The 14372-nt window shown below is 38.8% G+C and overlaps 1 protein-coding gene and 1 long non-coding RNA gene across 2 annotated transcripts in view; one reads left to right on the top strand and one right to left on the bottom strand.

The window, feature by feature from the left end:
• Nucleotides 1-14372, top strand: part of ryr3 (ryanodine receptor 3) — a 118705-nt gene that overhangs the window by 16252 nt on the left and 88081 nt on the right. The window contains exons 2-6 of the mRNA XM_058057853.1: nucleotides 2141-2260; nucleotides 5187-5291; nucleotides 13019-13033; nucleotides 13370-13444; nucleotides 14216-14294. Of these exons, the coding sequence (XP_057913836.1) occupies nucleotides 2141-2260; nucleotides 5187-5291; nucleotides 13019-13033; nucleotides 13370-13444; nucleotides 14216-14294 (394 nt within the window). The remainder of the gene's footprint in view (nucleotides 1-2140; nucleotides 2261-5186; nucleotides 5292-13018; nucleotides 13034-13369; nucleotides 13445-14215; nucleotides 14295-14372) is intronic.
• The window catches only part of LOC131107655 (uncharacterized), a 40441-nt gene that overhangs the window by 5121 nt on the left and 20948 nt on the right, over nucleotides 1-14372 (bottom strand). The gene's annotated exons all lie outside the window — the stretch shown is intronic.

The following is a 14372-nucleotide window of genomic DNA, read 5'->3' as shown; positions in this document are numbered from 1 at the left end:
AATCAGTAACTGTTACATTTGTTCACTTCCTGCTTTCCATAATACAGTTTACGTTTTGTTTTTTGTTTTTTAAATAATGTACCTCGTACCGAAGTACGAGGTGATATGACCATGCAATGACATAATGTGTACCATAGTAAGTGCCAATATAGTGATATGTATAGCACATCATGACTGGTTCAAGACTCTTCATCCTTGTATTTAGCAAACATCAACTGCTTGTATTGTTTCTTGAATTGGCTCATCGTTGTGCATTGTTTGAGGTCCTTACTCAATCCATTCCATAGTTTGATTCCACATACTGAAATGCTATGGCTTTTTAATGTAGTCCTAGCATAGAAGTGTTTCAAATTTAGTTCTTCCCCAAGATCATATTTCTTCTATTTTGGCTTAATGATTTAATAGCTGGGTTGGTTTTTATATTAAAAAAAAACACTTAATACATTTTATTCAGAAATCAAGTCTGTACCTTTTTAATGCACCACATGTCCAGAAGAAAGACTAAGACTCTAATTTGTGGCAGACCACCAACACATTGTGGAGCATCTTCGTAAACACCAATGAACAACTGAACTCTTAAATAATACAAAAGCCTTATTTTGAAAAATGGTGGGATTTTAGTATAACAAATCACCCAAATTATTATCTGCTTCCAAGGATGACACAGAATCATTTCTTTTGCACAAAAACCGAATACAGTAATTCAACAAATCTGTCACACAGATCTTATTTTTAGACTTTTCAAATATTGCCAACATCTGATTTCCCACCTCCTGATGGGAGCTGTGCAGCCTGTATTTAAATCTATTGAATTATCACTAGAAGTGGGAGCCAGAACCATGGCAACCATCTGCTTAGATTACACACACGCGCGCACACACACACAAATCAATAAGTGTGAGTTTGTCGGCAAATAGAAGCCCTCTCCAACCCTGATGGATACAGATGTTGTTTAGTTTCATGTCCGCTGTTCTCATACAGATAAAAGATGTTTGTGCATACACAGTAGAGTTTGCAACTACATTTTACTGATAACTAATTCACTCCATGCTTTGTTGGTTATATGTATAACTTGATTTTGCTACAGAGACTATTTCAAGTCTGACAAGTAGGTTTTTTTGTGTATGTGCAGAACACAGGTCAGTTTAGTTTGAAATATTCACATTTGGTGTTTTTAAAACAGTACCTGAAATCGTGACATGACCCAAAAATGCATGGGTGGGGTCTGTAATTCACTAGTTTCTCCATTGCTTTAATTTCTTAATGTGCTTTAATTAACAGTACAATACTATGTACAGTATGGCCATTGTGTGTGCCAATAAGCATTATTTTGCAGCAATGGTCCTCAATTCCCATGCCCACCACCCTCATAGAGGACAGACCACCCTCTCAGCCCCTTATTAAAAAATATTATTGAGAACCTTTAATGTTAATTAATTTATTTATCAAACCACCATATGAGTTGCTGACACCAGAACCATATCCTATATTTTCATTTATTCAGTAAACCAAGTGTAGTGCAAAGCGACTTCTCTCAAGCTTTTCTTCCTGTCACTTACACATACTAGCACCTGGAGAGTTGTTGCCCGCAATAACAAAAAGTGGCAGAGCTGTGATACTAATTTTTACGACTATTATGGATTAATGAAGCCATCAAACAGCTAAAAAAAACTGATATGCATTTTTTTATTGCAATCTACCACTTTTGATTTCATTGATATTGAAACAATTGGATAAGTGACTAGCATGCAGGCCACACAGCTAGGAGACCTGGGTTCAATTCCCTGTGCATGCGTGGGTTTTCTCCGGGTACTCCGGTTTCCTCCCACATTCCAAAAACATGCTAGGTTAATTGGCGACTCCAAATTGTCCATAGGTATGAATGTGAGTGTGAATGGTTGTTTGTCTATATGTGCCCTGTGATTGGCTGGCCACCAGTCCAGGGTGTACCCCGCCTCTCGCCCGAAGACAGCTGGGATAGTCTCCAGCATGCCCGCGACCCTCGGGAGGCTAAGCGGTGGAAAATTAATGAATGAATGAAAACGGAATAAAAAAATGTTTTGAAGGTGACAAAACCGGTATTGAAAAAAGGGTTGTCTTATATTTTTATGTGGATTATAACACTTTTGTCTTCTGGCAGGATGACGAAGTGGTTCTTCAAAGCGTAGCCACCATACAGAAGGAGCATCGCAAGTTTTGCCTGGCCGCTGAAGGACTTGGGAACCGCCTATGTTATTTGGAACCTACATCCGAAGCCAAGGTGAGGACATCGGTATTAGTTATTAGTTATGAATGTGATATACAGCATATGAGGCAGTCATTAAAAGTGACTTATGACATGCAACACACATAAAATAAGCCTAATTTTCTGGGAATGTAGTTTTGTACACATGACTTGTAAAGCTAAGCTAATTGATCCAAGTTCCTGGTTTAAAAAAAATCTTGTTGGTCAAAAATACATATCTTGATTTCAGATATTTAATCGTGCTTGTATTTCAGTTTCTGCAGTGCATAAGGAGATTTATGGCATACCTTCGGGTAATTAGTGAAACACACCTCCTGCTGGGGAGTTTAGAGTTAAAACACATGGCCCCCCACGGCAGCGGGTCAAATTCGGTACTGTGATATGGCGCCTTGGGTTTGGCTGAAACACAAGTGATAATGTTTTACGAGGTCGGTCATGGATCATGTGCTTGTTGGTCAACTCGCCCGGGAAGCCACCCAAGCCGCAACCCAAAACAAATAACTGTTCATTATGCCTTTAGTTAAGGACTTTTTATTTCAACTTCTGTGCTGACAACTTTATTTAGCCTTCAATGAAAGACAGGGAAGCAGAATAATTTGTTCTCCACAAGCCACTTAATGTTCCATGAATCAAAGCAAATCCCATTTTCAGTGGCATTGGGAGTGGAGGGCAGGTTTGCTGGCAGTCAGGAGTGCCTAAATTTAGTTTCACTTCACCTACCTGGTACTGTTGTCGAGACAGAGGGCAACACCTTCAGAGCACAAACTACCTGCCCTCTCACTTTGGTACATGATGACAATGCTTTAGCCCTTGTTGAGTATCAGATGGGATGGGAATGGCTGCTGATGGAAATATGTACATGTATGTATGGAATGGAATGGCCTTTATTGTCATTATACAAGATGTACAACGAAATTGGAGAGCTTCTCCTTTCAGTGCAGTAGTCAAGTTTAAAAAACAAAAAAGTATATAAAGTAGAGTAAAAAAGACAATTTAACAAGATATGTACGAGATATATACACATAGTATTGCGCAGGAGCAGATATATTAATTTTAGTGCAATGATCAATGGGTCATAGTGCAAATAATGACTTGTATTTCATACAAAACACATTGATGATAGCAATCCCCAGTAAGGTCCACTGTTATTTGGACTATTATTTCGTTGGCTTTTATCCCTGCTTAGCATGGGCTTTTAAAAAAGGCTGCTGTGAATATTCACTGCGTGGCAGCCAAACCAGCGTGGATCAAATATGATAATTGGTAAATCAGGCTGTGAATAATGCATAAGCGATGTGAGGTCTGTAGCAGGCTGCAAGTTATCTCTGTTAGGACCTTGGACAGTACCGGTGCATCTGTGTCATGTCGCTACGCTCTCAATGGCAGAGCTAAGCACCGCAGTGAGAAAGCATATATGCTTTCATATATGGAAGATGGGTCTATGAGCAATATTTAGTGCATTTTTACAGACTATATGCAGTCATAGTCAGATTTTTGCCTCAAGCGCTTTGTCTTTCATGGCTTGACTTTATCATGGTTTTGCCCAAAAAAATCATATTGCAAAAATATGCATACTGGCATACAAATGTGAAGTGTTTTTCAAGCATAGAATGGCTAAATGACCCAAAATACAAATATAAGACATTCAGAAGACATACTGCGCTCATGCGTTCAAAGACATCAGTGTCTATATGCAGTCAGATTTTTGCCTCAAGCGCTTTGTCTTTCATTGCTTGACTTTATCATGGTTTTGCCCAAAAAATCATATTGCAAAAATATACTACATATTGGCATACAAATGTTAAGTGTTTTTCAAGCATAGAATGGCTAAATGACCCAAAATACAAATATAAGGCATTCAGAAGACATACTGCGCTCATGCGTTCAAAGACATCAGTGTGTCAGTGTTCCCAGGTCCACTTATCACAAGCAATTTGGGGCTTATTTGTTTGGTAAAGTCATTTGCAAATTCCAACGTGTCCTGTTGTTTTGGTCTTGTTTTTAGAGTATAGTTTCACTTTATATAGTTTCTCTTGCAAGACCAGGCGACACTGACGCAAGAGTCGTCTAATATTCGGATCAATATGCTACCGAATAAACCAAATCCTCTGTTTGAACTCCTTAAAGGGTTACCTATTATGATTTTTCCACTTTTCTGACCTGAAAATGTTGATTGTTGAATGCTGAATGTTGTTTTATGTTCACAGCAAACCATGCAAAAGTTTCAGATAATGAGGTTTGCACATTTGGAAGTTAGCCCTGACAGAAGTTTGAGATGGCTCTGAACGCTCCGTTTTTTCTACAGTGAGCCGGAGGTTCTTATATGGGCATGCCCCGGTAATAAATCCAAAGAAAGTTTTGGAAATCCAAAGAAATACATCTGAAATAGGTGCAGATTCTGGAAGATCTCATGTGCAGCGCTCTATAGGAGTCCCTAACGCAATACAAAGGGTCAAAAATAAACATAATAGGTCACATTTAAAAATTATATTTTGGCTGAACATCATTGATAGTTTTATCATAAAGATTTGTTATAAATCTGCAAGGAAAAAATCTACATCCAAAATGAATTTCTGGCCAGTAGATTAATGGCATCGAGCAAACATGGTTTATTTGTGCATTGAGCAGTGCTCTTCATAATCCTCAGCACCTTGCTGGCAACGCATCAGGATGCCTATCATTTTATTTATGAGGCTATTCCTTGCTCAACAGCTCCATTAATTACAGCTGGGCCCTTGGTCTTGTATCGCTTCATTTAGTAAATGATTTGGAGCATGTTTCTGTTCGCACTGTTCAATTAACTGTGATGGATTAAGGATTGAGATTTTTTTTAATCAAAATGTGAATGTTGAAATTCTGAACATCTTAGGAAGAAGTGTTTTTCTGTTGTGGCTCATAGCTTATGTTCTTTTTTTCCCTCCCTCCTCTCTTTATGTTGCAGTATGTTCCCCCAGACTTGTGTATTTGTAACTTTGTGTTGGAGCAGTCGCTGTCTGTGCGAGCTCTTCAGGAGATGCTGGCTAACACCGGCCAAAGCAGCGAGGGGGTGAGTACTTGTCCTTGACTCATGCACACACAACTACTTCTTTTGTGGTCGTTTTCTTCAAAAAGCTTCTTAAGGCATCTTTGTTCAAAGATATATAAAGCTCTTCAACTAAATCACAGGAGTTAGGGTGTACACTAGGGATCGACCGATATGTTTTTTGGGGGGCTGATGCTGATTACCCAAGCCGATGGCCGATTTTGCTTGGACCGATATTTGTGGCCGATCCTGCTTTTGATCCCTCAATTTACATGAAAAAATGACCATGATAACAAATATTCCAGGTCTCATGTTTAAACAAATATTTCTTGAAATGTAAACAGTGAACACAGTAGGATTCAGCTTTCTTAAACACATATTTAAACGGCATTATCAACTTTAAAAGGAATAAATATTCAACCATGTGCCAAACATTTCTGTTGTAGTTTAAATTTATCTAGCATCGATGTGATGCGAGATTGATGTCTCCACACACACAAACACATCACACTGACAATTTAGTACGATATATATAAAACATTTCTCTCATCATTAAAGTTTGCGTTGTGCACGATAAAGACCTCTCATAAGCAGACAATTCCTTCTGTGCATGTGTGTGTGCGTGCATGCTCGGAGAGAGCGCACACACATAACACGACACGCATTTAAAGTTGCATAGTTGTTCATTCTTGTTCTGCTCAACTAGTGAGGGTTGCGTCTGGAGTCTGTTGCGTTGGTATGTGATGTTTTTGGGCTTTCTTGTTGTCACACCATGACTTAAACTGGTATGCCTAGTGATCACCCAGTGAAATGTGATGGGCTTGGTAAAGTGTTAAAAGCAAGCTAAATCTATTACTTGTGAAAACGCGCCCTTGATGTGATTCAACAGTGGGGGAGGGGTACCGCGACTTTGTGTGTTGCGGGGTCCTCTGCCGCCTTACTGTAAATCATGCGGTGGAAAAATACATCGGCGAACCTACGCGTGTATCGGCCCGATACCGAAAAACGCAAATATCGGCCGGCCCTTAGTGTACACTGAAGAACACAAAAATATACACTAGGCATCTTGGAAAAATACTTCTAACCGCGGGAGCATTCATTGCATTAGAGATGCACAAACACATTTTTTTTCAGGGCACCCAATCTAGGCTGGCTATGATGCTGGGATGATCTTAAGATGCATCATTAAAAGTTGAGAATGTTTTCAAGGCTACAAACTTTTCCAAAGTGGAACCAAAATGTCAAACACAGAAACGGCACCAGGCACCACCGACGCATATCTGCAGATTTCTGTGTGATTACTTATCTTTTAATGTGCAATATGTGTGATAGCTGAGTATACCTTCCCTAAATAAATCCAAGTGATACTGGTCATACCAGATACTGACACTTTTTCAGACACTCCAGCCTAAGGCTGCTAATTTTTAATTACTGCATCTATTTTTGTTGGGGCCTTCTGCTGGTTGCAGCCAAGCAGTGCACACAATTTGCATCACCACGAGTATTAATAATTAATCAACAATTCATTTTACACCACTGACTGTAATTATGTCCATCCCCTGGTAAAAAATGACCACTAGTAGTCTAAGGGGTTCTTTAACACCAAAGACTGTAACTGAATTTTAATAAAAAGCCGTCACTGTTTATTATCTGGAACGTGTTCCCATATTTCCAAGAAGATATCAGAAGTCAAAGATAATGAAAGATCATTTAGGGTGAAGGCAGGAATGGAAAATATCTGTGAGCGTTCCGCAGCATCCGTAATCACATCTCTGAATTTATACAAAGCAGAGTTGGCTCTTTTCTTTTTCGGGCTCCTGTCCAGCTCACTTGGCATGTTTATTAAGTCATCTATTGAGCGGTCGAGATACAGTGAAGCGATACGGTGCTTCCCATCAGCGGTAGCGACATTCCTCTGGTGGGTTTGTTTGTTTCATACACCTGTCAGATGCTGATATTCAGTCATGCTGTTGAGATATAACAACAACATTTTGTGTGTTGATTACACATTTGGAGATAGAGGTCATGAGATGCCGATGGATTGCATCACCTTTTTTCTGCTTGGAGTGGCATTTTTACCCTACAGAAAAAAAGGCTTCATATTGTAGTACAGAATTCTGATACAGCTCATGTATTAGCTCTCAATACTTACTTAATGACTTAATGCATGAAAAATCACTCATTTTGGCATTTGGATTTACAAGATATGTTTTGTTGCCAGTTAAGGCTGCATCACAATATCACAGTTTATCACATACTACAGTATTAATTGGCCCTGTACCCTAGAAACCGCCCATGAATGATACGGGAAAAGGCCGAAATGATATTGTGTCAAAGCCCAGGGCATTGATACTGATAAAATATAGAGTTTAACCATGTCCAGTATCAGCCCCCGTAGCTGTCCACACAGCGTTTGTTTTGCTGCCCAAACTTGATTAATGGAACTTTAATTGTCAGACATTGATAAGATAAGACTGTTGATAAAATATTATTGTTGAAATATTTTGGGTTTTTTGGTGACTGGAGAAGCACTAGGCACTAAGCACTCGTGCGCTGTTCTCTGATTGGTTGTTTCACGGGCACGATACCAGAGCAGCGCGCTCTGAGTGGACAGCTACGGGGGCTGATACTGGACATGGTTAAACTCTATATTTTATCAGTATCACTGCCCTGGGCTTTGACACAGTATCATTTCGGCCTTTTCCCGTATCATTCATGGGCACTTTCTAGGGTACAGGGACAATTAATACTGTAGTATGTGATAATAAGATCATGATACTGGGCCTGATACCAGACAAACCATGTGATAACCTATAAATCCAGGAGGCTAGAAATATCAAAGCAGGCATGAATGATTGTGCAGCACGGTTGTAGTCAGAGAAATTCGTTGCACGGCTTTACGGTTGAATATATACGGACAAGGACATGTCCAAAAATAGATGTGCTGGCTGAGTGTGTCTACTACTTTACCTGCCATGAACAACATCACCTTTTTGGTTTTATTTTTGTGTAGCCCTCCTGCATTGTTATTGGCCTCGCTAGCAGGTTAGCTGCGTCATTGTTGGCAGTCGTTGTCGTTTTGGCAAGACGTGCTGCTGGCAGCAGTACAAAACCTGGTAGCGAGGCTAATAAATCAAATCTGCTAATGCCCCATTTGTCTTTATTTGTTGATGTTTGACTTCCGTACTCACAAATAACAGCGTTTATATGTGTATTTGTATGTTACTAGAGTGCTGACCATGAAAAATGGGTAGATCCATGTTTGTTTTTTCCACCTGTTTGCATGGGAGATGTACTTAGACTTATTTCTAATAAATAATTATGTTTTTTTTTTTGGCGTGTGTGACGTTTAGTTTATAACCATATGACAAGCATCTACTTTAGTGAGATGCTTAAGAGCAACATTATGGAATTGTCTTGGCTTCACTACTTATTTACCAAATTAAAGCATATTTGGTTTGTGTGGGGGCTCTCACAGGGAGTTGTAAATTAAGCCTTCTCCACAGCAAAGCTTTCAGTTTTGTATTTCACCCAGTCAGTCCCGAGACAATTAATTAGCTTGTCATAGATGTCTCGGGACTGTGACTTATAACTCAAGGCAGTTATCCATAGGGGCTGCTGCAATGGGTGATAGTTTAGCCCACAAATCACACGTGCATATAAGTTTCACTTTGCATTGTCTGTTTCTTATTTGTTTTAATGCTAGGACACTTGGCCCTGGGTCTTTAATGTTTTTTTTATTTAATGGTCGCTCATTAGGTTTTAGGTGATTGTCCTCTCTAATCAATCTCTAATCAGTTAAAGACTATTGACATGCAGGAAGTGCAGACCCTTGTTCATTAAGCCAAGCTGGTAAGGTGCAGGATTTGCCCTGCAATCAGTTTACTGCACAAGGAGCTCATTTCACATGAAAATAATTGCAATTCCGATGGAATGATCCTATTTTCTAGTTACCAAATGGCTGCTGCACGATTCTCTGTGAGCAGCGTTGCCTGTGTTACAGCAGGGGTCTCAAACTCAATTTACTTGGGGGCCACTGGAGCTCGGGTCTGGGTGAGACTGGGCCGCATAAGGCCCCCTAGTGTCCTGCGGGCCACATTTGGCCACATTGTGTTTGAGACCCCTGTGTTACAGGATTAGAAAGGGCGCCAATGTGTTCATCTGTTGACAGAACCAAAAGACAAAGGCAGGTCAAGAAGATATAGACCATAAACACACATAGTTGTTTCAATATCAATCAAAAACTATGGGCAAGCTTGCTGAGTTTTTATTGTGAATGTTATAAACCCGAAATCCGTGACCTAAAGATCATACGTATATAATGAAATTAGTTTGTTACCTGTAGATTTTTTAATAGACCAGTCTCAATTATATTTAGTTAGCTCACTTAGTTTAATCTGAGTTGGATGAACAAGATAAAAAACAAGATCAACTAATACAAATATATTACAAACTTAGGGCTAAACATATTAATTGAATGGAAATTCTGCCAATAGTTTAATTGAGTTAGTCCAATGAGTTATTTTTTGGAGTGTACAGAACATGAGTGTTTAAGGGGTTTTAGAACATTATACTATACATATTGCCCTAAACTAGCGCCTGCCATATTTTCTTCTCTCAGTGCTGATGTTGCACATTTCTAAACATATCATTTTCATTCATTCATTTTCTAACGCTTATCCTCACACAGGCGTGTGACAGCCAATCCCAGCTGTCTTCGGGTGAGAGGCGGGTTACACCCTAGACTGGTGGCCAGCCAATCACAGGGCACATATAGACAAACAACCATTCACACTCACATTCATACCTATGGAAAATTTGGAGTCGCCAATTAACCTAGCATGTTTTTGGAATGTGGGAGGAAACCGGAGTACCCGGAGAAAACCCACGCATGCACGGGGAGAACATGCAAACTCCACACAGAGATGGCCAAGGGTGGAATTGAACTCTGGTCTCCTAGCTGTGTGGCCTGTGCACTAACCACTCGGTCGCCAATTCAAAAATGAAGAATCAATGATTTCTGACATGGATTCTAAATATTATTCAGCTGGTTACCTGTTTTCACTACAACAACACTCTCTGAATATCATCAGGAAGTGGACTAAACCCTGAGGAACACCGCAGTATTTGTCTTGTTGCCTTTTGCTAGAAGTACATTGCAATGCAGACTGAAATCAAATACATTTACTGCAAAGAACTTTTTAGTCATCAAAGAAAATGGCAGGATGAGAATCCGTATGTCACATACATAGGACTTTCTCTGAGGCTGTAAATACATACTCATATTTGTGTGATCAATATACACATAAGATCAGGTGACATGGTGGCCACACCTGTATTTTTGGGAGAAAAAGCAAACGGCTCTAAACATGATTATGCATTGTTGACATCAATAATAGCTCAGCCACTGACAAATGTGGAATTTCTTAAACACAAATAACAGACATTCCCTTGAGAATGATAAAGAGCGGAAAAGTAATGAATTCTGAGATTTTTGTGTTTTAACAAATGACCAAAGACATCAATCAACCCTGACACTTGGACTCTCAGCAAATTCAAACTTGGGAAACAATCATTCTTAGAAGATGCAACTTCTACTTCACGTCCTCCTTTTAAAGCACACGCAGCGCCCCAGCTGGGTTCCAAGCTGTTTAGGATACAGTACACCGAGAGGGTCAGCAAAGCAAAGGTCACCATTCTTGGCAGTGATGTGTCAGCAGCACAACAAGACTGAAATACAGACCAGCTCGCTGTGCAGTGTGCAACCCCACGCCTCCTTCACCCCCCCACCCCGGCTGTTGCTGTATACTCTTGCAGTTTTTCTTTGATCAAGCCCTTCCTCATTCCACTGGTCATAGTGTGTTTGGGTCACTTTAATGTCAGCTACATGAGAAAATAATACATTAACTCTGATAGCTATATTAAAACATACTCTATTCCAGGGGCCTCAAACTAGCGTCCGTGGGCCGTGAGTTTGATATGAAACCGCCTTGATATGAAAGTTTAATTTGTTTAATTTGTTTTTTGCTTATTTATTTTTCCATCTTATTTTGTGTTGGAAAATAAAAATTAACATTAAACATTTATTTAATAATTTAATAATAAATAAAAATTAATTTGTTCATTTGTTTTTTGATTTGCTTTATTTATTTTTCCATCTTATTTTGTGTCAAAAAATAAAATAACATTAAACATTTATTTAATAATTTAATAATAAATAAAAAATAATTTATGATAATTTATAATAATTTATTATAATTTAATGTTTTATCAGAGCTTTTGCAAAGAACCAAAGCACTGAAAAAGTGGAGGGTATAGCAGAAGCATTGAAGACTATTATATATATATATATATATATATATATATATATATATATATATATATATATATATATATATATATATATATATATATATATATATATATATATATATATATATATATATATATTATTAATGTTTAATATAATTAATATTTATTAATATTTTTTTAAGTTTTTTTGTTAGCTTTTTTTACATCAGAGCCCTCTAGACATGAAACAACACTCTTTTTGTCCCCTTTACACTCGTATCAGCCAATATAGATAACATAACTCTCATGTGAGTTGCTATAAATAGTATTTTCTCTAGGGGAGTAGAATGACTGACAGGAAGTAACGTTGGGAGTTCAGCCTCAACGGTAGCCTGTGTTTTATTAGGGATTATTTATTAGGGATTATTGTGCCGTTTGCGAGAGAATTTAAATCTGCAAGTTTGTGTAACTCACCGAACATTACAGTAACATTACATTACCTAGAATACTACCACTACATCTTTGAATCCATGTTTGAGTGTATTCTTTTTGTATTTTAGTTCATTCATCAATTTTTATGCTTTTATGTTATGACAAATAATAGGCTGTATTCATTCATTATATTATTTTTTATTTTTGAAAATACGTGATAGTGTTGCAAAATTCGTATCATGAATTACTGAGGGACAACTACTTGATTACAAATTAGAGTAGCCAGTGTACAGCTTGGAAAGCAGTACATATGTATTCTACTCTACAGCTCTACTACAGAATGTCACAGTACTTTACATTCATTCATTCATTTTCTACCACTTTTTCCTCACAAGGGTCGCGGGAGGTGCTGGAGCCTATCCCAGCTGTCTTTGGGCGAAAGGCGGGGTACACCCTGGACTGGTCGCCAGCCAATCACAGGGCACATAAAGACAAACAACCATTCACACTCACATTCATACCTATGGACAATTTGGAGTTGCCAATTAACCTAGCATGTTTTTGGAATGTGGGAGTACCCAGAGAAAACATGCAAACTCCACACAGAGATGGCCGAGGGTGGAATTGATTGATTGAACCCTGGTCTCCTAGCTGTGAGGTCTGTGCGCTAACCACTTGACCACCATGCCGCCAGTACTTTACATGTTGGCGTCAATGAACCTTTGTCTCATAATGCTACTACAACCACAATGTTTTACTGTAAGACAATTTTCTTGATATTCACTTGCAAAAACCTCAACAACTTCAAATGCAGTAATTCACGCTTTTGATATGATAGAGATGTAATATACTTCAATCTTGCACCTAGTTGCAGAGGTTGGATAGTTCATTTTGACATAGCGATTGCAACATACAATCCAGGGAATGTTTTTAAAACAGTTTGAGTCTGAGACTACTATTGCTGTGTTCGTGACTAGAATGAAGATGAGACCACTTACTGTATTTTATCTTTTTTCCTCTGCCACTAGAGGTTGATTAAAAAGGTAAGTCGGGATTAGATTAATTAACCCCAGTGGTGATGGGTGGGGAAACTCATCTTTTATGTGTCTTTTTTTTGCCCCAGCAACATCAAGATTTCACTGTAGTTGTTTTGGTTTTGTTTCTCGTTTGACTGCGCTGTTCTTTTGTACTTGTGTGTTTCCCTTCCTGCTCCCCTTTCGTTGCTTCACTTGCTTGCACTATAAATAGAAAGTCCTCCCAAAGTTATTTGTTTCTTATTATTGAATTAAAAATGGAGGTCCTATAAGTGATGGGACAAATTCTCATGTAATAGTTAAATATACTGTACAAAGATGTGGTTTTATTTTATTTCTTGGCAGGCGGGTCAGGGAGGCGGACATCGGACCCTGCTGTATGGTCATGCCATCCTCTTGCGCCACTCCTTCAGCGGCATGGTGAGTAACCATAAACTGATACTCTAAATGAAACAATGTAACAAGACCCAATACAATAGCTATTGTAAATGTGCAAAAGGCTTCATGTAAGGCAAAGATGATGCTTTCTTTATGAAACAATGTTGTGGTTGGAATTTGCAGTGATGTTCGACACAGTTGTTGCTAATGTTTTGACTCTCTCATTTAGATAATTAAGATTACATTTCGTATGATGTAACTCTGTTTGAAGCGGCGTTTACACTTGTACATCTTTTGCTTGTGCATTGTCCAGAAATTTCCATGGCAATGCATGTCGTTTATTTAAGTGTGAAGACTAGTTTGCTCACTGTTTGCGTTCTGTTTATTCAAAAATCATTAAGATATGCCTTTATTCGTCCCTCAGTGGGGAAATTTGTATTGCACAGCATCATGCACTTGGCACTTGTCTGTGACTGTAAATGATGCGCATTGGCATGAAATGACCACGCCGTGACTTTACACCTTGTGAAGTACTGTTGACATGTAGTGCACAACAATAGTACGCGCTACGAGTTTTGTGCTGTGCATGGGTACGCATTGTCACCAGTATTTGCAACCTCCGTGAAGCGGTTGTGGCATTATTTGGCCCTGCTGTGTCCTGTATGATGCATTCAAGTGTAAACCACACAAACTGCAGTTAAGACCAATCACTGTTGATGTCCAAACAATGTAAATCAATCCATGCAACCTGTTTACAGACATGAAAGCATGTATATTTATGTATATTTAAAGCTTAAATGTATTTTGCGCTAGTACCTGACCTGTTTGAAGACATCAAGGTCCCTGACAGACAAGTTGTCATTCGACGTTGGACTACAAGAGGATTCTATAGGTACCGTATGAGCTTCCACTTCACTTTTTGTGCTCATGCTAAGCCGTGTTAGCGCGGCCCCATCAAAAACCTTCACAC

The sequence above is a fragment of the Doryrhamphus excisus genome, chromosome 19 (genome assembly GCF_030265055.1).
Source record: "Doryrhamphus excisus isolate RoL2022-K1 chromosome 19, RoL_Dexc_1.0, whole genome shotgun sequence".
Lineage (NCBI taxonomy): Eukaryota > Metazoa > Chordata > Actinopteri > Syngnathiformes > Syngnathidae > Doryrhamphus > Doryrhamphus excisus.
The sequence above is the reverse complement of the archived record's forward strand: the minus strand, read 5'-3'. Positions and strand labels throughout refer to the sequence as shown.